The 24199-nt window shown below is 36.2% G+C and overlaps 1 protein-coding gene across 3 annotated transcripts in view; it reads right to left on the bottom strand.

The window, feature by feature from the left end:
- SPAG16 (sperm associated antigen 16) overlaps positions 1-24199 on the bottom strand; it is a 1128509-nt gene that overhangs the window by 424240 nt on the left and 680070 nt on the right. For all 3 annotated transcript variants that reach the window (XM_037849695.1, XM_037849693.1, XM_037849694.1), the window contains exon 13: positions 9072-9198. In XM_037849695.1, coding sequence (XP_037705623.1) covers positions 9072-9198 — 127 coding nt within the window. The remainder of the gene's footprint in view (positions 1-9071; positions 9199-24199) is intronic.

The raw sequence follows: 24199 nt of genomic DNA, 5'->3' as shown, positions 1-24199 counted from the left end.
AGTACTTCATTGTCACTGTAAGTAACAGTGCAGAACTGAGTATGAATGTGGTTGAAAGGGGAATTTTAGGATTGTGTATGTCACTAGAAGGAAAGCTAGAGGATAAAACATGGGGCTGTATAACACAGTGAACCCTGTTGTGGATGATGACAATGGTTAACAGTTCAAATGTAAGAATGCTCTTTTGTGAACTATAACAAATGTACGTCACTTCTAAAAGGTGTTAAAAAAAGGGTGGTATATGGAATAAATACCCCTAATGCAAACTATGGACTATGGTTAACAGTAATATTTTAGTATTTTTTCATCAAGTGTAACAAGGTTACCACACCAATTCTAAGTTTCAACAATAGGGGATTTAAGGGGTATGGGGCTTTTCTTTTTAGAGGAATAAAAATGTTCTAAAATCGATAGTGAAGATGAATGCAGAACTCTGATTATACTGAAAGCCACTGATTATACACTTTGGATGAATTGTTTAGAGTGTGAATATATCTCAATAAAACTGCTTTAAAAAAAAGAACATGTTTTTCTGGGGTACACACAGCTTCAAACAACCTCAAGTAGGAGCTGGGAGAAAATGCAGAAGTGTTGGGCTTCCTCATCTGGATGGTTGTTGGTGTTCTCACAAACATTGAGGACTGGTGGTTTGATGTCCTGAACCCTCTATCACGGGACTTTCCCTTAAGAAGCCTGTTGCTGCAAAAGAGAGGCTAGGCCTGCTTATAATTGTGCCTAAGAGTCTCCCCCTGAGTCCCTCTTTGTTGCTCAGATGTGGCCCTCTCTCTCTAGCTAAGCCAACTTGGCAGGTGCAATCACTGCCCTCCCCCCATGTGGGATCTGACACCCAGGGGTGTAAATCTCCCAGGCAACGTGGAATATGACTCCCAGGGAGGAATCTGGACCTGGTACTGTGAGATGGAGAACATCTTGACCGAAAGGGGGATGTGAAATGAAGTGAAATAAAGTTTCAGTGGCTGAGCAATTCCAAATGGAGTCAAGAGGTCACTCTGGTGGGCACTCTTACACACTATATAGATAACTCTTTTTAGGTTTTAATGAATTGGAATAGCTAGTAGTAAATACCTGAAACTATCAAACTACAACCCAGTAGCCCTGAAGCTTGAAGATGATTGTGTAACAATGTAGCTTATAAGGCATGACAGTGTGATTGTGAAAGCCTTGTGGATCACACTACCCTTTATCCAGTGTATGGATGCATGAGTAGAAAAATGGGGGTAAAAAACTAACGGAAAAATAGGGTGGGGCTGGAGATTTGGGTGTTCTTTTTTTCCTCTTATTTTTTTTATTCTTATTTTCACTTTTTCTGGTACAAGGAAAATATTGAAAAAATAGATCAGGGCTCTATGATGAAGATGGCAGACTGGTGAGCTGTATGTTTTAGTTACTCCTCCAGGAAAGTAGGTAAAAAGCCAGGAACTGCGTGGACTGGACACCACAGAGCAATCTGTCTTTGGGCATACTTCATACAACACTCATGAAAACGTGGAACTGCTGAGATCAGCGAAATCTGTAAGTTTTTGCGGCCAGGGGACCCGCGCCCCTCCCTGCCAGGCTCAGTCCCGGGGGAGGAGGGGCTGTCAGCTCCAGGAAGGAGAAGGGAGAATTGCAGTGGCTGCTCTCATCGGAAACTCATTCTACTGATTCAAACTCCAACCATAGATAGACTGAGGCCAGACACCAGAGACTCTGAGAGCAGCCAGCCCAGCAGAGAGGAGACGGGCATAGAAGGAAAACAACACGAGAAGCTCCAAAGTAAAAGCAGAGGATTTTTGGAGTTCTGGTGAACACAGAAAGGGGAAGGGCGGAGATCAGGCCTTGAGGCGCATATGCAAATCCCGAAGCAAGGCTGATCTCTCTGCCCAGGGCACCTTTCCTTAATGGCCCTGGTTGCTTTGTCTATTAGCATTTCAATAACCCATTAGATCTCTGAGGAGGGCCGTTTTTTTTTTTTTTTTTTTTTTTTTTTTTTTAAAATCCTTTTTGCTTTTTCTAAAACAATTACTCTAAGAAGCTCAATACAGAAAGCTTCAAAGAATTGAAATTTGGGCACGTCAAGTCAAGAGCAGAAATAAGAGAGCTCTGAGACAAAAGGCAATAATCCAGTGGCTGAGAAAATTCACTAAACAACACAACTTCCCAAGAAAAGGGGGGTGTCCGCTCACAGCCACCATCCTGGTGGACAGGAAACACTCCTGCCCATCGCCAGCCCCATAGCCCAGAGCTGCCCCAGACAACCCAGTGTGACGGAAGTGCTTCAAATAACAGGCACACACCACAAAACTGGGCGTGGACATTAGCCTTCCCTGCAACCTCAGCTGAATGTCCCAGAGCTGGGAAGGGGGAGCAGTGTGAATTAACAGAGCCCCATTCAGCCATCATTTGAGCAGACTGGGAGCCTCCCAACACAGCCCAGCAGCCCAGAACTGCCCTGGGGGGACGGCACTCACCTGTGACATAGCACAGTCATCCCTCAACAGAGGACCCGGGGTGCACAGCCTGGAAGAGGGGCCCACTTGCAAGTCTCAGGAGCCATACGCCAATACCAAAGACTTGTGGGTCAGTGGCAGAGACAAACTGTGGCAGGACTGAACTGAAGGATTAGACTATTGCAGTAGCTTTAAAACTCTAGGATCATCAGGGAGATTTGATTGTTAGGGCCACCCCCCCTCCCCGACTGCCCAGAAACACGCCCCACATACAGGGCAGGCAACACCAACTACACACGCAAGCTTGGGACACCAATTGGGCCCCACAAGACTCACTCCCCCACTCACCAAAAAGGCTAAGCAGGGGAGATCTGGCTTGTGGAGAACAGGTGGCTCGTGGACGCCACCTGCTGGTTAGTTAGAGAAAGTGTACTCCACGAAGCTGTAGATCTGATAAATTAGAGATAAGGACTTCAACTGGTCTACAAACCCTAAAAGAACCCTATCAAGGACAGCAAATGCCACGAGGCCAAAAACAACAGAAAATTATAAAGCATATGAAAAAACCAGACGATATGGATAACCCAAGCCCAAGCACCCAAATCAAAAGACCAGAAGAGACACACCTAGAGCAGCTACTCAAAGAACTAAAGATGAACAATGAGACCCTAGTACGGGATATGAAGGAAATCAAGAAGACCCTAGAAGAGCATAAAGAAGACATTGCAAGACTAAATAAAAAAATGGATGATCTTATGGAAATTAAAGAAACTGTTGACCAAATTAAAAAGATTCTGGACACTCATAGTACAAGACTAGAGGAAGTTGAACAACGAATCAGTGACCTGGAAGATGACAGAATGGAAAATGAAAGCATAAAAGAAAGAATGGGGAAAAAAATTGAAAAACTCGAAATGGACCTCAGGGATATGATAGATAATATGAAGCGTCCGAATATAAGACTCATTGGTGTCCCAGAAGGGGAAGAAAAGGGTAAAGGTCTAGGAAGAGTATTCAAAGAAATTGTTGGGGAAAACTTCCCAAATCTTCTAAACAACATAAATACACAAATCATAAATGCTCAGCGAACTCCAAATAGAATAAATCCAAAAAAACCCACTCCGAGACATATACTGATCACACTGTCAAACATAGAAGAGAAGGAGCAAGTTCTGAAAGCAGCAAGAGAAAAGCAATTCACCACATACAAAGGAAACAGCATAAGACTAAGTAGTGACTACTCAGCAGCCACCATGGAGGCGAGAAGGCAATGGCACGATATATTTAAAATTCTGAGAGAGAGGAATTTCCAGCCAAGAATACTTTATCCAGCAAAGCTCTCCTTCAAATTTGAGGGAGAGCTTAAATTTTTCACAGACAAAGAAATGCTGAGAGAATTTGCTAACAAGAGACCTGCCCTACTGGAGATACTAAAGGGAGCCCTACAGACAGAGAAACAAAGACAGGACAGAGAGACTTGGAGAAAGGTTCAGTACTAAAGAGATTCGGTATGGGTACAATAAAGGATATTAATAGAGAGAGGGAAAAATATGGCAAACATAATCCAAAGGATAAGATGGCCGATTCAAGAAATGCCTTCACGGTTTTAACGTTGAATGTAAATGGATTAAACTCCCCAATTAAAAGATATAGATTCGCAGAATGGATCAAAAAAAATGAACCATCAATATGTTGCATACAAGAGACTCATCTTAGACACAGGGACACAAAGAAATTGAAAGTGAAAGGATGGAAAAAAATATTTCATGCAAGCTACAGCCAAAAGAAAGCAGGTGTAGCAATATTAATCTCAGATAAAATAGACTTCAAATGCAGGGATGTTTTGAGAGACAAAGAAGGCCACTACATACTAATAAAAGGGGCAATTCAGCAAGAAGAAATAACAATCGTAAATGTCTATGCACCCAATCAAGGTGCCACAAAATACATGAGAGAAACATTGGCAAAACTAAAGGAAGCAATTGATGTTTCCACAATAATTGTGGGAGACTTCAACACATCACTCTCTCCTATAGATAGATCAACCAGACAGAAGACCAATAAGGAAATTGAAAACCTAAACAATCTGATAAATGAATTAGATTTAACAGACATCTACAGGACATTACATCCCAAATCACCAGGATACACATACTTTTCTAGTGCTCACGGAACTTTCTCCAGAATAGATCATATGCTGGGACATAAAACAAGCCTCAATAAATTTAAAAAGATTGAAATTATTCAAAGCACATTCTCTGACCACAATGGAATACAATTAGAAGTCAATAACCATCAGAGACTTAGAAAATTCACAAATACCTGGAGGTTAAACAACACACTCCTAAACAATCAGTGGGTTAAAGAAGAAATAGCAAGAGAAATTGCTAAATATATAGAGACGAATGAAAATGAGAACACAACATACCAAAACCTATGGGATGCAGCAAAAGCAGTGCTAAGGGGGAAATTTATAGCACTAAACGCATATATTAAAAAGGAAGAAAGAGCCAAAATCAAAGAACTAATGGATCAACTGAAGAAGCTAGAAAATGAACAGCAAACCAATCCTAAACCAAGTAGAAGAAAAGAAATAACAAGGATTAAAGCAGAAATAAATGACATAGAGAACAAAAAAACAATAGAAAGGATAAATATCACCAAAAGTTGGTTCTTTGAGAAGATCAACAAGATTGACAAGCCCCTAGCTAGACTGACAAAATCAAAAAGAGAGAAGACCCATATAAACAAAATAATGAATGAAAAAGATGACATAACTGCAGATCCTGAAGAAATTAAAAAAATTATAAGAGGATATTATGAACAACTGTATGGCAACAAACTGGATAATGTAGAAGAAATGGACAATTTCCTGGAAACATATGAACAACCTAGACTGACCAGAGAAGAAATAGAAGACCTCAACCAACCCATCACAAGCAAAGAGATCCAATCAGTCATCAAAAATCTTCCCACAAATAAATGCCCAGGGCCAGATGGCTTCACAGGGGAATTCTACCAAACTTTCCAGAAAGAACTGACACCAATCTTACTCAAACTCTTTCAAATCATTGAAAAAAATGGAACACTACCTAACTCATTTTATGAAGCTAACATCAATCTAATACCAAAACCAGCCAAAGATGCTACAAAAAAGGAAAACTACCGGCCAATCTCCCTAATGAATATAGATGCAAAAATCCTCAACAAAATACTTGCAAATCGAATCCAAAGACACATTAAAAAAATCATACACCATGACCAAGTGGGGTTCATTCCAGGCATGCAAGGATGGTTCAACATCAGAAAAACAATCAATGTATTACAACACATTAAAAACTCGAAAGGGAAAAATCAATTGATCATCTCAATAGATGCTGAAAAAGCATTTGACAAAATCCAACATCCCTTTTTGATAAAAACACTTCAAAAGGTAGGAATTGAAGGAAACTTCCTCAACATGATAAAGAGCATATATGAAAAACCCACAGCCAGCATAGTACTCAATGGTGAGAGACTGAAAGCCTTCCCTCTAAGATCAGGAACAAGACAAGGATGCCCGCTGTCACCACTGTTATTCAACATTGTGCTGGAAGTGCTAGCCAGGGCAATCCGGCAAGACAAAGAAATAAAAGGCATCCAGATTGGAAAAGAAGAAGTAAAACTGTCATTGTTTGCAGATGATATGATCTTATATCTAGAAAACCCTGAGAAATCAACGATACACCTACTAGAGCTAATAAACAAATTTAGCAAAGTAGCGGGATACAAGATTAATGCACATAAGTCAGTAATGTTTCTATATGCTAGAAATGAACAAACTGAAGAGACACTCAAGAAAAAGATACCATTTTCAATAGCAACTAAAAAAATCAAGTACCTAGGAATAAACTTAACCAAAGATGTAAAAGACCTATACAAAGAAAACTACATAACTCTACTAAAAGAAATAGAAGGGGACCTTAAAAGATGGAAAAATATTCCATGTTCATGGATAGGAAGGCTAAATGTCATTAAGATGTCAATTCTACCCAAACTCATCTACAGATTCAATGCAATCCCAATCAAAATTCCAACAACCTACTTTGCAGACTTGGAAAAGCTAGTTATCAAATTTATTTGGAAAGGGAAGATGCCTCGAATTGCTAAAGACACTCTAAAAAAGAAAAACGAAGTGGGAGGACTTACACTCCGTGACTTTGAAGCTTATTATAAAGCCACAGTTGCCAAGACAGCATGGTACTGGCACAAAGATAGACATATAGATCAATGGAATCGAATTGAGAATTCAGAGATAGACCCTCAGATCTATGGCCGACTGATCTTTGATAAGGCCCCCAAAGTCACCGAACTGAGCCATAATGGTCTTTTCAACAAATGGGGCTGGGAGAGTTGGATATCCATATGCAAAAGAATGAAAGAGGACCCCTACCTCACCCCCTACACAAAAATTAACTCAAAATGGACCAAAGATCTCAATATAAAAGAAAGTACCATAAAACTCCTAGAAGATAATGTAGGAAAACATCTTCAAGACCTTGTATTAGGAGGCCACTTCCTAGACTTTACACCCAAAGCACAAGCAACAAAAGAGAAAATAGATAAATGGGAACTCCTCAAGCTTAGAAGTTTCTGCACCTCAAAGGAATTTCTCAAAAAGGTAAAGAGGCAGCCAACTCAATGGGAAAAAATTTTTGGAAACCATGTATCTGACAAAAGACTGATATCTTGCATATACAAAGAAATCTTACAACTCAATGACAATAGTACAGACAGCCCAATTATAAAATGGGCAAAAGATATGAAAAGACAGTTCTCTGAAGAGGAAATACAAATGACCAAGAAACACATGAAAAAATGTTCAGCTTCACTAGCTATTAGAGAGATGCAAATTAAGACCACAATGAGATAGCATCTAACACCGGTTAGAATGGCTGCCATTAAACAAACAGGAAACTACAAATGCTGGAGGGGATGTGGAGAAATTGGAACTCTTATTCATTGTTGGTGGGACTGTATAATGGTTCAGCCACTCTGGAAGTCAGTCTGGCAGTTCCTTAGAAAACTAGATATAGAGCTACCATTCGATCCAGCGATTGCACTCCTCGGTATATACCCGGAAGATCGGAAAGCAGTGACACGAACAGATATCTGCACGCCAATGTTCATAGCAGCATTATTCACAATTGCCAAGAGATGGAAACAACCCAAATGTCCTTCAACAGATGAGTGGATAAATAAAATGTGGTATATACACACGATGGAATACTACGCGGCAGTAAGAAGGAACGATCTGGTGAAACATATGACAACATGGATGAACCTTGAAGACATAATGCTGAGCGAAATAAGCCAGGCACAAAAAGAGAAATATTATATGCTACCACTAATGTGAACTTTGAAAAATGTAAAACAAATGGTTTATAATGTAGAATGTAGGGGAACTAGCAGTAGAGAGCATTTAAGGAAGGGGGAACAATAATCCAGGAAGAACAGATAAGCTATTTAACGTTCTGGGGATGCCCAGAAATGACTATGGTCTGTTAATTTCTGATGGTTGTAGTAGGAACAAGTTCACTGAAATGTTGCTATATTATGTAACTTTCTTGGGGTAAAGTAGGAACATGTTGGAAGTTAAGCAGTTATCTTAGGTTAGTTGTCTTTTTCTTACTCCCTTGCTATGGTCTCTTTGAAATGCTCTTTTATTGTATGTTTGTTTTCTTTTTAACTTTTTTTTTCATACAGGTGATTTGAAAAAAGAAGGGAAAGTTAAAAAAAAAAAAAAAAAAAAAAAAAAAAAAGAAAAAAAGACAAACAAGGGGAAAAAAAAAAAATAGATCAGGGTGATGAAAGAACAACTATATGATGGTGATGTGAACAACTGATTGTATACTTTGGATGACTGTACAGTGTGTGAATTAATCTTAATTAAAAAAAAAACACCTCAAATAGATTCCCTCTGAAACAGTATAAAACTTCAACCAGATACCTCATGATCTTGTCCTTGTCTCTCTCTACAGTCTCGCTGTCATTTTTCCTTTGTTCCTTAAACTCCATTCATACATATTATTCCCAAAATAGTATAATTGTGGCCTCAATCTCTATGGCCTTGTAGGTGCACTGCCCTTTCCTGAATCTACCCTTCTCTAGATGACCTTGTATAGCCTACTTGCCCTCCACGTTTGGCTCAAGCAGAGCCTTTCTGGGAAGCCATCCACACCCTTCCAGGCAGATGAGGATTCTGCTTCTTGCTTTTCTTCTGTACTCTGTATATTCTTCCATTGTAATACATACTTCATTGCACTAAAATAAAGTTTGTTTTTTCCTTCATTACCAAACTGCAAGGCCTTAAGGAAAGGCACCAAAGCTTCCATTTTTCATCACTTGTACCAGCAGTTCTGCCTCAATAAATAATTGTTCAATTAAGATTTCATGAAGTAATAATTATACATATATTCACAGTCCTCACATTTAGGAGGCAGTGTACATAAGAGTACAAAGACTTTCTTTTACCCTACATGTCCTTCCACAATTACTTTAAATATTTTACCCAATACTTTGAGTCACTAAGAGTTATTAGAATGATTAAAAGCTGGAAAAAAAGGCTGATGATTTGCTTACCGTTCTTGCATCCCATATAGACAGAGATTTATCTGCAGAACCAGTGAGAAGAATGTTGGAGAAGGGAAAAAACTCAATGGTATTCACAGAATCTGTATGTCCATACAAAGTACATCGGCATCTTTCACTATATAGAAAGAGATTAAGTGTTAAAATATTAAGAGTTATAACCTAAATGTTTATTATGCTTTCTACACCATGATAAAATAATTTAAATATCTGAGTTCTAAACAAGTTTTATAAATGGCAAACATTTCCAATATAAACATTTTAAAAAGGAAAATCCTACAACTACCTTATATACTAAGTGCTTTATAGAATTAGTAGCATAAAATTGACTAAATTTAAATTACCTTCAATTCATTGAGTCAATTTTTGAAGGCATCTTTATACTATTTTATTTATCCTTATCATGAAATGATTGCATAAAAATTGTTATCATTTCGTAAAGGAATAAGCTAAGAAAAGAAAATACTGCACCAATCCCTAAGGTCAAATAAACTTTTTTTAGGTCACTTTTTCCTCAAGTTTGGCTGTAAATTAAAGTCACCTGAGACACTTTTAGAAAATGGTTATATATCAAGGCCCAAACCCCAGAGATTTTATATTTTAATTGGTGGGGTGAAGCCTGGGTGTTCATATATTAAAATGTCATCTGGTGATTATGATTTTCCTTTAGGGCTGAGGATCTAAACCAGTCATTCTCCAAGTGTTTTCCCCTGACCAGCCACATCGGTCCCACTCCGGAGTTTGTCAAAAATGGAAATTCTCAGGCCTCATTCTAGGCCTATTGAATCAAAAAGAGGCCCCAAAATCCGTGTTTAGTGATGCACACAAAATCTAAGAATTATTGTTCCCAACTATTAGAATTGACTGAGAAGGAAGCACAACTGCAGCTTTGGTTTTTGGCATTGTATGAAAGCTGTTTCTTAGTGAAATAGGGAATACATAGAGCAGTATCATTCCTCATTTGTAATGACTGATTTCTTATAGTTTACTATAGATCTATTTTAAAAATAAAGAGCAGAAACATGATAAGTAGTAAGTGCTGAGAACAGAGAATTCAAGTACATTTCTAATCTGATCACCAGTTAGGTTAATCTCTGATTAACTGCTTACTCACTTCCTAGAACCATGCCCTATATGAGAGTATGGTGTAGTGAGGAAAAACTCTCCAATGGGAGCTAGAAAAACTGGTTCTAGCTTGAGTGTTGGCAAGAATTAGCAGGGTAACCTTGGATGAGTCATTTAATCTCAGTGGCAATCGGTTTCCTTCTTGTGGGAATGAGGTTATTTAATTTGATGCAGAGATCTAGTCCAGCTCCAACATTCTAAGATTCTTTGACCAAGGGTTTAAATAGAGAAGCAGAAGAGAAAAATCAACCTGAACATAGCTTTGGGGAACTGTTAGGAGCAGAGATTTTTCCTTTCTTCTTACATATTTAGGCAGTTTTGAGAAGTCAGGACATATTAAGATTTAAATGTGTATGAATATGTAGGTAAATTGTTTAGCAACACTTAACTTGATTGAGCCTTTCCATGTCAAGAGTAGTATTGCATTAATTAATACTGAGAAGAAGGAAAGACCATCAGTAAACTCATTAATTAGGGCCATTTTGATTCTTTATGTCAATCTTTTTGAGAGATATTGATAATATTTTAATCATTAAAGTTGATATGTCAATATATACCAGGGGTCAACAAGACACAGGCTGCTTATTTTTGCAAGTTTTATTGGAACATGGCAATTTTTTAATGTATTGTCTATGGCTCCATTTCCACTACAGTGGCAAAGCAGTTCTACAGAGACTGTATGGCCCACAAGCCGAAGATATTTAATATCCGGACCATTAAGGAAAAGTTTGTTGGTCTATGATATATACTAATTTTTGTGAATGTTTAGAAGTATTGTTGGATTTTCTTATGATATTACATTTTATTTGGGGAGGGGGAATCCTATGACTTACAGGTTCAATTATTTTCCTTTTTAAAGATTTACTATTATTATGCATAAATTTAACCTATTTTCTAATGATTCTCATTATAAAGTTCAAAGAGAAAACTTTTCTAAAATTTTATATTACAGAGCCACCACCTTGAAATAATCATATTTACCTATCAGTGTAATTGATCTATAGCTATATATCTACATCTATATCTATAGCTATATCTATATCTATGGAGGGAGGGAGAGAAGTGAGCAAAAGCATTAGAGAGTGAGAGAAGGGGGGGTGGGTGGAGAGAAAGAATGGGAGAGAGAGTGAGAGTAAAATTTTACCAAAAAAAGAAATAATTCTATACCTGTTTGGGATTGAATCATGTCCCCCACAAAAGGCATGTTCAGATCCCAACCCCTGGTCCTATGAGTGTGAATCCATTTGTAAATAGGACCTTTAAAGATGCTGTTAGTTAAGGTGTGATCAAAGTGAATGAGGGTGGGCCTTGATCCAATTTGGCGGAAGAACTTATAAACAAAGGAAATTGGATACAGAAAGAAAAACCCTGGGAAGCAGCCAGAAGCTGGAAATTAATGGAACTGGAAGAGAAAGGAGAAAATGCTGGGAAGAACCCTAGAGATTGCTGGCCAGCCAGAAGATAACCAATTCAGGGAGGAAGCAAGCCTTCTCACCTCTGAAACTATGAGCCAATAAATCCTGTTAAGCCAACGCATTGTATGGTATTTGTTTTAGCAGCCAGGAAACTAAAACAATATCCATTATATTAAAATAGTAAATTGTTAAATTAGTTACATTGAATTTAACCATAAACCAACAAACAAGAAAGTAGAATTAAAAAGATTGCTGAAACTCAAGTAAATTTTTTCTTACTACAAGGAATATAATTCTTAAAAGATAATCTAACTTTAAGGAAAAATATTAAAATTAAGTTTAGAGTCATTTTAATCACATTTTCCTTTAAAGAAAGTATAATGATAAAAAAGGAAATGAATGCTTTTATGCTTCCTCCCACCTTCCTTTCACTAACCTCCCAATTTTTGTTAATCATATTATTAACTTTACAAAACATAACACATATTTTGATCTCTAGTCATAAACACCATAGTTTCTGTTTCTCTCTCTCCCCTCCCCCTTTTTCCTTCTCTCTGTCTCTGTTTTTCTTTCTCTCCCTTTCTCTCATATTTAAAATATATTTAAAGCAAGGCTTTCTTGCACCAGTACTTTTACATAGTGTCTGGATTATTCAGCACCTCAAGAACAATTGTGACTGATTATAATATCTTGGACCATACATTCTTCTTCTCAGATATTTGTGGAGAAATGGTTCACCAAATTCTACCACTGGCAAAATGAGGCCAGTCTAATTTCCCGCCTTCCCCCTGCCAATCCCTTAGGGGATGGTTTGCTTTTCGTGCCCAGTAGCCCTTACAGCTATTTTGCAAATATTGAAATTCAGAAGTTTTAGCAAGATAAACCTTGATAGCAATTTTCATCTATGATTCCTAGTCTTTTGTTATTCAGGACTTTTTTTTCCCCACTGAATCTTTAATTTTTTCTCTTTCATTTATTCTATTTTGTTCTTTAGGAAAACTAATGACATCATCATTTAAAAGCAATGTAAAAAAGAGCATGTCTGCAAATTCTTTGGAAAGATATTCTTGATATCTTGACTTAGATAATTCCTTATTTATTACATGTTCTTCATAGGAATTTGGTTTATATTAACTTATTCTTCCATTAATCTAATTCTTCCTAAATTCTGTGAATGGATTCAGCTACTTGCTAAAGATTAGTGGAAGAGGAGGAAAATTTGGCTTTGTTAATCTCTCATTTCTATTCAGATTTTTTCTCTTCCACAAACACTTCTCACCAAGTCTGTTATGACATGTTCCCTGAAGTTCATCTCTTCTCCATTTTGTTAAGATGTGTGCTTCCAGCCATGACAGAGTAAGTGATAGTGTACTTCTTCTCCCACCACAAACAGCTATAATTACATAAATTTTATGAGACAAATGTTTTCAGTCAATAAACAATTCACAGCACAGGACTGTGAACCTTGAGAGAAGGGGAAAACAACATGTACTCCATGACCTCCTTGAGGTGTGTGGAAGCACTTTTCTGCTTCTAAAAAGAGTGGTGAAGGCCCAGTAGAACTGAAGTCACATTGAGCCAAGGAGGCAGTGAGAAGAGTTTCCGGCTGCTGATGTGCCTGGAATTTGCAGGGCAGAGTACCTGAAAATAAGAGAGCTGAGCTGGGGATGGCAGTAGTTTATGTGGGCATTCACTATGTATTCTTTTCCAGGGCTAGATGGAATTTCCACAGAGCACAATTCCACAAGGCTTAGCAGAAATTTCCTGCTGTGTGGTTGAATGCTGAAAAATGATACCAACAATCAGACACAGCTGGGAGACACTGAAGTTAAATCCTAGCTAGAGTAGAGAGTCTTTACTGAGCATCTCAGATTTTAAATTGAGACACCAGAAACATCACATCATAGGAATAAGAGTCAAGTTCTTATATTAAGTTCAAAATCAAAACCAAGTCTGAAAGAGCCAAAAGGATCTCTCAGTAATTTAACTGTTTGCCAGAACAGAACTCATTATGCTTTATGAGAAGATAACCTAATCTAGACTTCCCATAATGTGTCATTATTAACATCTATCATATATTTAAAAACACATGTGAAGAGGGGGAAAATGTGACTGATAATCAAGAAAAAACAACAATAGATCCTGAAATGAATAAAATGTTAGAAACAGAAGACAAAGACTTCAAAACTATCTATGATAAATATATTCAAGGATTTAAAGGAACAGATAGTTATAATGGGTATACAGATAGAGAATCTCAAAAGATAAATGGAAGCTATTAAAAAGGGGCAAATGGAAGAAATGGTAAGTATAATACATAAAATAAAAAAATTCACTAGGCAAGCAAAATTACAGATTAGATACTGCAGAAAAAAGGATTAGTGAGCTTGAAGACAGATAAATAGAAATTATTTAATTTGAAGAACAGAGAAAAATATTGAAAACCACGGATAGAACCTCAGTGATCAGTACACAAATATCATATGGCCTAACATATATAAAGTTGGGTTTCCAGAGGAAGGAGGTAGACACACACACACACACACACACACACACACACACACACACATACACATACACACACAGAATGAGAAAGAGGGGGGGGGAGCAAAAAATATTTTTTAAGAAGCTTAGCAAAATCCAAGCATGATTAATAACAGAAAAAACACACCTAGACATACCATAGTAAAACTGCTGAAAGCCATACATAAAATGAAAATCTTGAAGAAGCCACAGATAAAAGAAATATAACATCATAATATACAGCAGATAAATGAAACAAACAGTGGCTGACTTCTCAAATGAAACAATAGAGGCTAGAAATTCAATATCCAGTGAAAAATACCTTTGATAATGAGGATGAAATAAATATATTTTTGGATAAATTAAAGCTGAGAAAATTCATTAACAGCAGATCTTTCTTACAAGAAATGATGAAACGAAGTTGTTCAGGCTGAATGGAAATGATACCAGATGGAAACATGGGAATACAGAAAAGAATGAAAAGCATCTTGTGATGGTTAATTTTAGGTGTCAATTTGGCTACGCTGTAGTGCCAGTCTAAATACTGCTGTGACATTATTTTGTAGATATAACTAACAACTACAATCAGATAAATTAAAGTAAAGGAGATTATCCTTGACTATGCAGATGGTCCCCATCTAATCATTTGAAGATCTTAAGGGCAACCTTCTCTGAGGTTTCCCGAAGAAGAAATTCTGCCTCAAGACAACATCAGCTCTTTTCCGAGTTTCCAGCTTGTCAGCCTGCCTGCAAAATTCAGATGTGCCAGACCTCACAATCACATGAGCCAATTCCTTAAAATCAATCAATCTCTCTCTCTAGATATATATAGATATAGACAGATATATAGCTATAGATAGATATAGATAGATAGATACAAGATAGATACAGGCAGATATATAGATAGACAAATAGATATATAAACATGCACACAAGCATACACATAGGTCTTATTGATTGTTCTGTTTTTCTGGAGATCCCTGACTGATAAACATGTTAAATGATAAATATATATAGGTAAGTAAGAAATATTTTTTCTTAAATTTTAGAAAGACATGTGACTGTTTAAAATAATACCAGTAGCATTATACTAGAGGCTATATTAAGTATGTAGATATAAAATACACAATAACAAAAATACAAAGGCTGGGGTATAAATGGAATTATATATTTACATTTTATAAAAAGTGGTATAATATTAACCCTTATTATACGGTATTTAAAATAACAAACTATTGATTATTGCAACAACAAGGTTCAATCTGAAGAACACTGAATAAAACAATCCAGACCATTACGCATACACAGTATACAAGTCCAAGAACAGACAATCTATGATTATAGAAACCAGAATAGTGTTTGCTATGGCAAATGGGTTTTCATTAGATAAAAACACAGGGAAATTTTCTGTGGTTATAGAAATGTTCTTTATTTTTACTGATTTCACAGGAAAATACATTTGTCAAAACTCATCTAATTGAAAACCTAATATCTGTGCGTTTCTCTGTATGTATGTATTACCTCAATTAAACAATTAAAAATAAAAATAAATAAGGTTTGCAGAATGCTTTTCTTTCTAGCTTTACACTCAAACTATTTGGGGCACAACAAATACTTCTGTATATATATTTCTGTGAATAATTTAATATTTATAGTGATCCAATTCTTATAATTTATGTCTCCTAGATAAGCAATTATTCAGAAATGTATGGACCAAATAGATGGGTTTTTGTAATATAGACAGAGCCTTTACTATTTTGAATATCTGTTCCACTCACATATATATATTTGCTTTCCAAAGGCATGCATTATATAGCTGGTGGAAGTGCTTTTATTTTTAATAAAAAAGAAATTTAAAGGAAGGGAAAAATAAAGAAATAAAAAAACAAAAGTCCCCAAAGGATTTAACTCAGAAATGCAAATGAAAAAAGGAAAGATGATCTATAAGAAGCATTAGGAAAATATAAAAGCATGGTGAATGTTTCTAACCTACCATCAGCTGTCATCGAAATAGAGTTCCATCTGTGACTAAATTAAATATTATGATTTGTAACTAGGTCATTACTACAAACTTTTTATAAGGTTGTTTTTATTAACCTATTAACTAGAAATAAAACTGAATGATAAATATATTTAGTTGAGACATTTTGATTTGTAAAGAATTATGCTCTCACTTTTTTAATTTTTTACATACAGAATTTACCATTAAATTAAAAAGTCTTCTATTTGCAAAATTTAGTAGTAGGATTTTAGGAAAATGTAACAGCCTTATAAACATGAGTTTATCTGTTTAATCCCAAAGGTAATCTAACAATTACACAGAGAATAGGTAATCTAGTAATGTGTGTTCTTACATACATATTATTTACACTATTAGTAAAATGTTGTGCAGAGTCATAATTTATATCCAGGCATTGCTGTCATTAAATTACAACCCAATTCAATGATTTAGGAGCTTCATTTATGATGATAGGATGGATGGAGTAGTTCCTCAATGATTTATTATAGCTCACATATTTTCCCAAATGAAAAGGAAAACCCGAATCTTCACATGGCTTAAGGGAAGAGAGAACTACTCAAGGAGGGAAAAAATCTGCTCACGAATGACTGGTGTGGGGCATTCCAGGAAGGCAGACTGCAAGAACAGGCTTGTGAGAGATTAATTAGCTGCCAGAGAAGGAAGGCCCATTCAAAATTCCTTTGCAAGGTGAAAATGGACTAAAGTGATGGAGCATGACAGCACCACAAGAGATGGAAATGATTTGTACACTTCCATCACAAACATAAACACTGAAGCCTGACGCAATTTTCTATGTTTCCCTATCAGATATTTTCCTATCATTCTGTAGGGGAAGGTGAGTTCACAAGCAATGGCTCTTTCTTAACTTTCCTCTATTTCCCCTTGTCTCCTCTATTCTCTTTCCTTGTCGCTTTGATTAATTTGTTACTCTGGTAACTGAATGAAGGATATTTCTCTGAACTTGCAACTACAACAAAGCTATCTACTCTTTAACTTAGAGACATTTTCATTTAAACTGTGTTTCCCATATACATGCTAACTCATAAGAAGAAAGTTTTAACACATAACTTTCCTTTGTGAGGCATTAATTTTCAAGGATTTTATTTCCTTGGGAATGTTTGTTTGTTTAACATTATCAATATTGGATATGAAATTTCAGTTTTAAAACTTCAGGTTGTATAATACATGGGCCAATAAAGTATGGTTAATGGAATTATGCAATATTTGTGGTAATGAAGCAAGAGACTTTTTGAGTGAATAAGAAGAAAAAGGCCTCCCAAAACCCATCCTTATTTTGGAAGATAGTACTAGAATTCATTACCTTATTAACCCTTAGTAAGACCTAGATTTTAAAGTATTTATATAATTGAGCCAACATACAATAATAAAATACATCATGGGGGTTTTATGAAGTAAAATATATTTTATGAAATACCTAAATCTAAGAATCCAACATGAGTATAAATGAAACCTATTCAAATTTAGTGAGGGAGTCCCCCTACCCTCTCATTTATCATAAACTAATATAGCAACCTATCAGAATTCTGTATCTCAGCAAGGCAAAGTCCTCCAGTGACATCCAGGTGTTGACTTCAAAAATAAGAAAAAAATTATACTGAAGGCCTCTTACATGTTTTGTATTACCAAAAATAATATAAAATATTCCATCATGTAATAATTTCTTTGTGGCCATGGAATCCAGTTGAACGTTTAATAAATAAAATCTACCACAGGTCTGCCACAAGCCCTGGAATGTTCACGACAATCTGAGCATGCATGGAAGTCATGAGGTCTGAGTGTCTCAGCCAGGAAGTATGGTGAACTAGGCCACAGTAATTAGGCAAGGAAAGATCTTGGCTAAAGCTCTTGACAACCAACACATAGGCTGAGCATTGCCCCCAAATGGTCAAAAACTCCACTTATCTAAAGGGCAGCATCCTGGCAACCTCAAATATCTGGAATGTAGCCAGGATCTTGGGAATAAAAGCAAAAGTTGAATAAATAAAATAAAAAAAAACATAAATGAGCTAATGACACCCTCAGAGTACCCTCAAGTCCTCACTCAGTCTTGTTAAATATTCAATTGTGATGTTTTTGCAAGGATGTGGGTTGCAGGCAGATTAAGAGGCTGGAATGGTGCACACTGATGACAGTGAAAAATAGTGGAAACTTGGCGGTAAGCTGGAAAAGTGAAAAAATAAAATATAAAAAAAGACCAAATATCTAAAGAACAAGATAACCTTCAGCAAATCAGTAAAGGCAAAAGCAAATAATGCTCCATATCACAATAGTTCCTACCTTTTTAAATTGTAGTTTAAGCTAACATTTATTGAGTGCTTACTGTTCTAAGCAATTTATGTATATTAACTAATACAATCTTCACAACAATGCTGTGAAGTACTTACAACTATAATTCCCCCAGTTTACAGACAAGGAAAATGAAGTACACAGAGTTTTTAGGTAACTTGCTCAAGATGACATAGGTAGTAATAGAGGCAGGATTTTATCACAAAAAGTTAGCTCAAGACCATATGTACTTTTTAACCACTATCTATACTGCCTTCCTCATTGCATAGAATATTAATATCAACTGAGGACCCTGAGTCATTAGCAAAATGTGCTCCAGACAGAAAAATATAACTAATTTCAAAGAGATTTTCTTTAAAAATAGTTAATATTTGAAACATTTCAGTGATTCACAATAAAAACATCATCATCCAGGAAATTAATTAATTTATGTTAAACCATTCCCCAAAGTGCCAAATAAATCAACTTTTACAGATTAGAAAAATTTTAAAATTTAGACTAAACAAATATTATCTGGTCTGATATAATGATGTGCTGAATTTGACTCATACTGATATGCAAGAAGTGACAGATTGTACCTATATTGCCCCAACTCCACATTCAGAGACTTCAGATTGGTAGCTTGAAATTGGCCATGGTGGGAGTGTTTGCACCATGGAAATCAGGGTTATAATTCTGAGACTGGATTAATAAGCCCATCTCTACTTGCTATCTAATAGCCTCAGTTTAGCCAGAAATTCTTTACTTTTCAAATTTATAGTAATTACTTAAAGATTTCTAAAAACAAAAATCCATTTATCATCTTCTGATCATACTTTGCATGTGTTAAGTCTGAGTTTCCCTTGCTTTCCTTGCTTTATTTATTTTGTGTTTTCTTTTTTTTTAATCAAACCCATTTGACAGTATGAGGCATAAAAGTGACATGAATATGAGAATGAATATAAGTGCCTCAGTTCTTAATGATGCAGTAACAAACTATTTCTTTAGTAATACCAGAACCCTTCTTTTCTTTTCAGAGGCACTTTTGTTACCTGCCATTCATGCTTTCTAGGTAACTTGCTATCTGTTGTATAGTCTAGTCTGGTTTAAAATATTATTTTCCCAGAATATTATTATTAAGGACAGAAAGAGCTAGAAATGAAATGCCACATTGATGGGTTGCTTGTCATGGTCTGGGTTTTCTGAAAGTAAAAGAATAAAGAAAAATGGTTACTTTTGCTCTAGAATCTGTGCTTATGGTGTGGAACCATGAAATCCTTCATGTTCCTGAATCTCAATCCTGAATAAAGTAGAATGAAAGCACAAGAGCATCAATCATATGGTGCTGCTTTTTCATGTTCTGCAGTTAGAAGATCAGATTTTAAAAGAACTTTAGCTTCTAAAAATTTAATGATTTAAAACCATCAAGTAGCATTGAATGTTCATTTTTTTAACATATAAAAAAGGTCAATAGGGTTTATAAAAAGTGTTTTTAAAAATACTTTAAATATAAAAGTAAATAAATTATATTTAGAGACATTATGATCAACTTCACTGTAAGTTGATCAAGAGATGCAATATTAAATACTTCAAATCCAAAAACCATTTCTGAAGTCTTTTATTCACATTTCCCTCAACCAAATATTTGAATATAATAAACTCACAAGTAGCCACACTGAAACATTTGAATCTTATATCTCTTTTCTTTTTCCTGTCAAGCCCCCAAGAGAGTTCTTACCCAGAAACCAGGTATCAGAGTAGGAAGAGTTCATAATAAAGGGAAATTATTCCAGGCAGCATTTTGGCTCTCAGAGAGTGGGGAGCTGAACAATCTTAGCAGGAAGGACAGAAAGCAGGGCTGGAATGAGGGGAAAAAAAGTCTGGTGCTCTGTAGTCAGAGTCTACTGTTGGGGAAAGGAGATTTCAACTCAGCTGTTTCCTGATCTCAGAGCTTCCATTCAAAACTCAGTGCCTTTTCACCATAAAGGGACAGAAAGCTGAATTTACCTACAACACCTATCACTCTGTCACATCATCCTGTTTATTTTGCCAATCACTAGCTGAAATTAGCTTGATTATTTATTTATATTCTTGTGCCCTCTCCCACCCACCAGCTCTACTAGAGTAATATGCACTGAGAGGGCTCTGGCCATATCTGTTATGTTCCACAACTGAATAGCTGCACATAGCTGGCCCAGAATAGTCAATAATTATTAAATTATTATTGATGAACCTACAAATCTCAAAAATATGTGAAAAGATATCATTTCTTCCCAATATTCAACTCTCAACCCAATATCCCTCCCTTTGGACTTTATGTTTAAATATTATTTGGTTGAAAATAAACTTACCAGGTTTATGTGGAACAACAATGATCTAAAAGAGGAAGTGTTGTATGATCAATATGGATGTTTCAAGAATTAATTCCTCCTGAAGGAACTATGGAAACTGCCAGTATTTCAGTTTTTATTTCTCATCCAAAAGTAGAATTTAGTTAACTTAAACTTCTGACCTTAATCCACAAGCTTATTCTTAGGAATGAAAACTCCTTAAATGTATTAAATTGACAAATCTTATGTTACCATTTGTGCAGTTTGAATGTATTATGTCCCACAAAATGCCATTATCTTTGATCCAATCTTATGCAGGCAGATGTATTAGTGTTGATTAGAACACTAATGTAGAAACAATGTAATTCTTTGTTTCCATGGAGATGCAACCCATCCAACTGTAAGTGATAACTCTGATTAGATCATTTCCATGGAGGTGTGGCCCTAACCATTCAGCATGGGTCTTGATTAGTTTATGAGAGCACTATATAAGCTCAGTCAGAAGGAGCGCGCTTGCTACAGCCAAGAGGGACACTCTGAAGAATGCACAGGAGCTGAGAGAGGAGCTGCAGCTTACAGAGACATTTTGGAGATGCCTTTTGCTCTAAGAGAGGAAAAATGCCCCAAGAGTAACTGAGAGTGACATTTTTGAGGAGCTGAGCCTAGAGAGGAATGTCCTGGGAGAAAGCCATTTTGAAACCAGAACTCTGGAGCAGACTTCAGCCACGTGCCATCCGAGCTAACATAGGTTTTCCAGACACCATTGGCCATCCTCCAGAGAAGGTACCCGATTGTTGATAGGTTACCTTGGACACTTTATGGCCTTAAGACTGTAACTGTGTAATCAAATAAACCCCCTTTATAAAGCCAATCCATTTCTGGTAGTTTGCAAAAGGGCAGCATTAGCAAACTGGAACACTATCCTTGATGGTATAAATCTGAGGGTTCTATTTCTCCATATTGTTACTTTGAAAATGTCAGCAAAAATGAATCATATTATAGATGTTCAAATGAGATTAGAACCATTAGTAAAGAAAATGTTGGAAAATATTTTTGAGCCCATCAGGGGACTCTCAGTTCTTCCACAACATGTCTAGGACACAATGGTCTCTTGACTTAATTATCATGTTGTTCCAGTCTGTCCAGAGTGACTGCACAAAATGATGTAATGGGAAGTTTGTTTTCGGAAACTTAGTTGTGTATATTCTCTTCCCTTTTATTCCCTTCTCAATTAAAAAAAAAATCCTATAGGAATACTTCACACAGTCTTTCTCATCACTTAAAGGCAAGTGCTATGGGACTGTACATACATATCATTCCTCTGCCTTTCTTTGAGTCTTAACTAATTCCTTCTCTTATTCTTTTATCAATTCTATAACAACTGAAGGCAAGAGAGAAAGATGGGGATCATTGGCAGTGCAGGACTGAGGTGATGTGAAACTATAGAAGAAATAAAATTAATCTCATATTGAATTCTGTAAGTCAGCCTATATTTCTTTATGAATGTCCTCTTTAGAAATGAAAATACTGGGAATAGTAAACAAAATTTAAATGCAGTTCAAACTTTCCTGTTTACCTAAAAGATGTCCTCCTTCTTTCCAAATGCCAGAGCTTTCCATCCACCAAACAAAAATATAAAATATGTGAAAGCCTAAATATAACGTAGACAGACTGAAAAGGCAAATAGTTTGGGTATATATAAATAATGAGGAGAGCGTCCTCATTATTATACTGTCTTTCTTCTGTTTATACAGAGTATAGTCACCATACATTCTGGATTTTCCTGACAGTCATGATTTGGTATAATTTCATGATTTTCAATAAACAGATCAAATATAATGCCTTAAATGTAATTTAAATTTCATGGTTTTGAAATAGTTACATGAATAATGCACAAATCTGACTTTTTGTTAGACCTTAGCCATTACGTATTTTTAAAATTGTATTTTGGAATGAATTCATTTACCACCACTGTGCCCATTGACATGAATGCATGATGCCACTCTTCTGTGGCAGCAGTTACTGAAATAGTAATTTGCATTTATTCTCCTAGTGATTTCCCCTAATCCCTGATTTTAAGTAGACAGCATTTGCAATTCCTTGCTTCTGGATGTTGGATGGACAGAGAACAGAAAATATGTGAGATCAAGGGTGTTGCTAATCCTGATGGTTAATTTCATGCGTCAACATGGCTTGGTTATGAAGTCCTGTTGTTCGGTCAAGCAAGTACTGGACTGGTTATTACTGTCAGGATATTTTGTAGATGGATCTAAATCATTAGCCAGTTGATAGTATCTATGGCTGTTTACATCTGCAATCAACAAAGGGAATTAAAATTGCCTTCAGCAATGAGAAGAGTCTCCTCATCCCATCAGTTGGAGGACTAAAAGGGAAAACTAAGGATTTCAGGCTTAAAGAAGAATTTCTATCTGTCCTTCAGCCAATCAGCTTCCCCTGGGGAATTCAACATCACCATTGAGTTTTAAACTTGCCGCCTGACCTACAGAATTCAGACTTGCCAATCCCCCTGGTCATGTGAGCCAAATCCTATAATGAATCTCTGTCAATTCCGTTTTCCTGGAAAACCCTGACCAATACAGATTTTGGAACCAGGAGAGGGATGTTGCTATTATACATACCTAAAAATGTTGAAATGGCTTTAGAATTGGGTAATGGGTAGAGGATGGAAGAATTGTAAGATGTATGATAAAAAAAAGCCTAGCTTTATTTGAAGAGACAGTTGGTAGAAATATGGACATTAAAGTTACTTTGGATGAGACCTTAGAAGGAAATGATAAATGTGCTATTCGAAACTGGAGGAAAGGTGATCTTTGTTATAAAGTAGCTGAGAACTTCGTGAAATTGTGTTCTGATGTTGGACAGAAGGAAGAAATTGAAAGTGATGAGATGGGATATTTAGCTGAGGAAATTTCCAAGCTAAGTGTGGAAAGTGAAGTTGGGTTTCTACTTGCAGCTTATAGTGAAATGAGAGAGGAAAGAGATAAACTGAGGATTCAACTGCTAAGCACCCCCCCCCCCAAAAAAAAGTGATAATTTTGAAAATTCCCAGTCTATCTAGATACTGTGCTCTGAGACCAGGGCTGAAAGCAGCTCTATCAGCAACCTCCCTAAGCTTTAGGGAAGTCAGTTCCTAGAGAACAGGGCTCCATGTGAGGGTTAACTGAACAATCTTTTGCTAAAGTGGGTGAGGCTGAACATGAATCCAGTCAACCATTTCAGTGGAAGTTGCTATTGGAAATAAAGTTATATAGGAAAGATCTGTAGAAAAGCTTTTTGTTTGGTGTTTGAACTCCCTTGAACTGTACACAAAACCAATAAGCTTTTTTGCAAAATTTGTATGAGTAGACCCACTACCAGGCTGTCCTGAAAGGTGTAGAGAAGGGATAAACAGAAGAAAGA

The sequence above is a fragment of the Choloepus didactylus genome, chromosome 9 (assembly GCF_015220235.1).
Source record: "Choloepus didactylus isolate mChoDid1 chromosome 9, mChoDid1.pri, whole genome shotgun sequence".
Lineage (NCBI taxonomy): Eukaryota > Metazoa > Chordata > Mammalia > Pilosa > Megalonychidae > Choloepus > Choloepus didactylus.
This window is presented reverse-complemented; position numbering and strand designations above follow the sequence as displayed.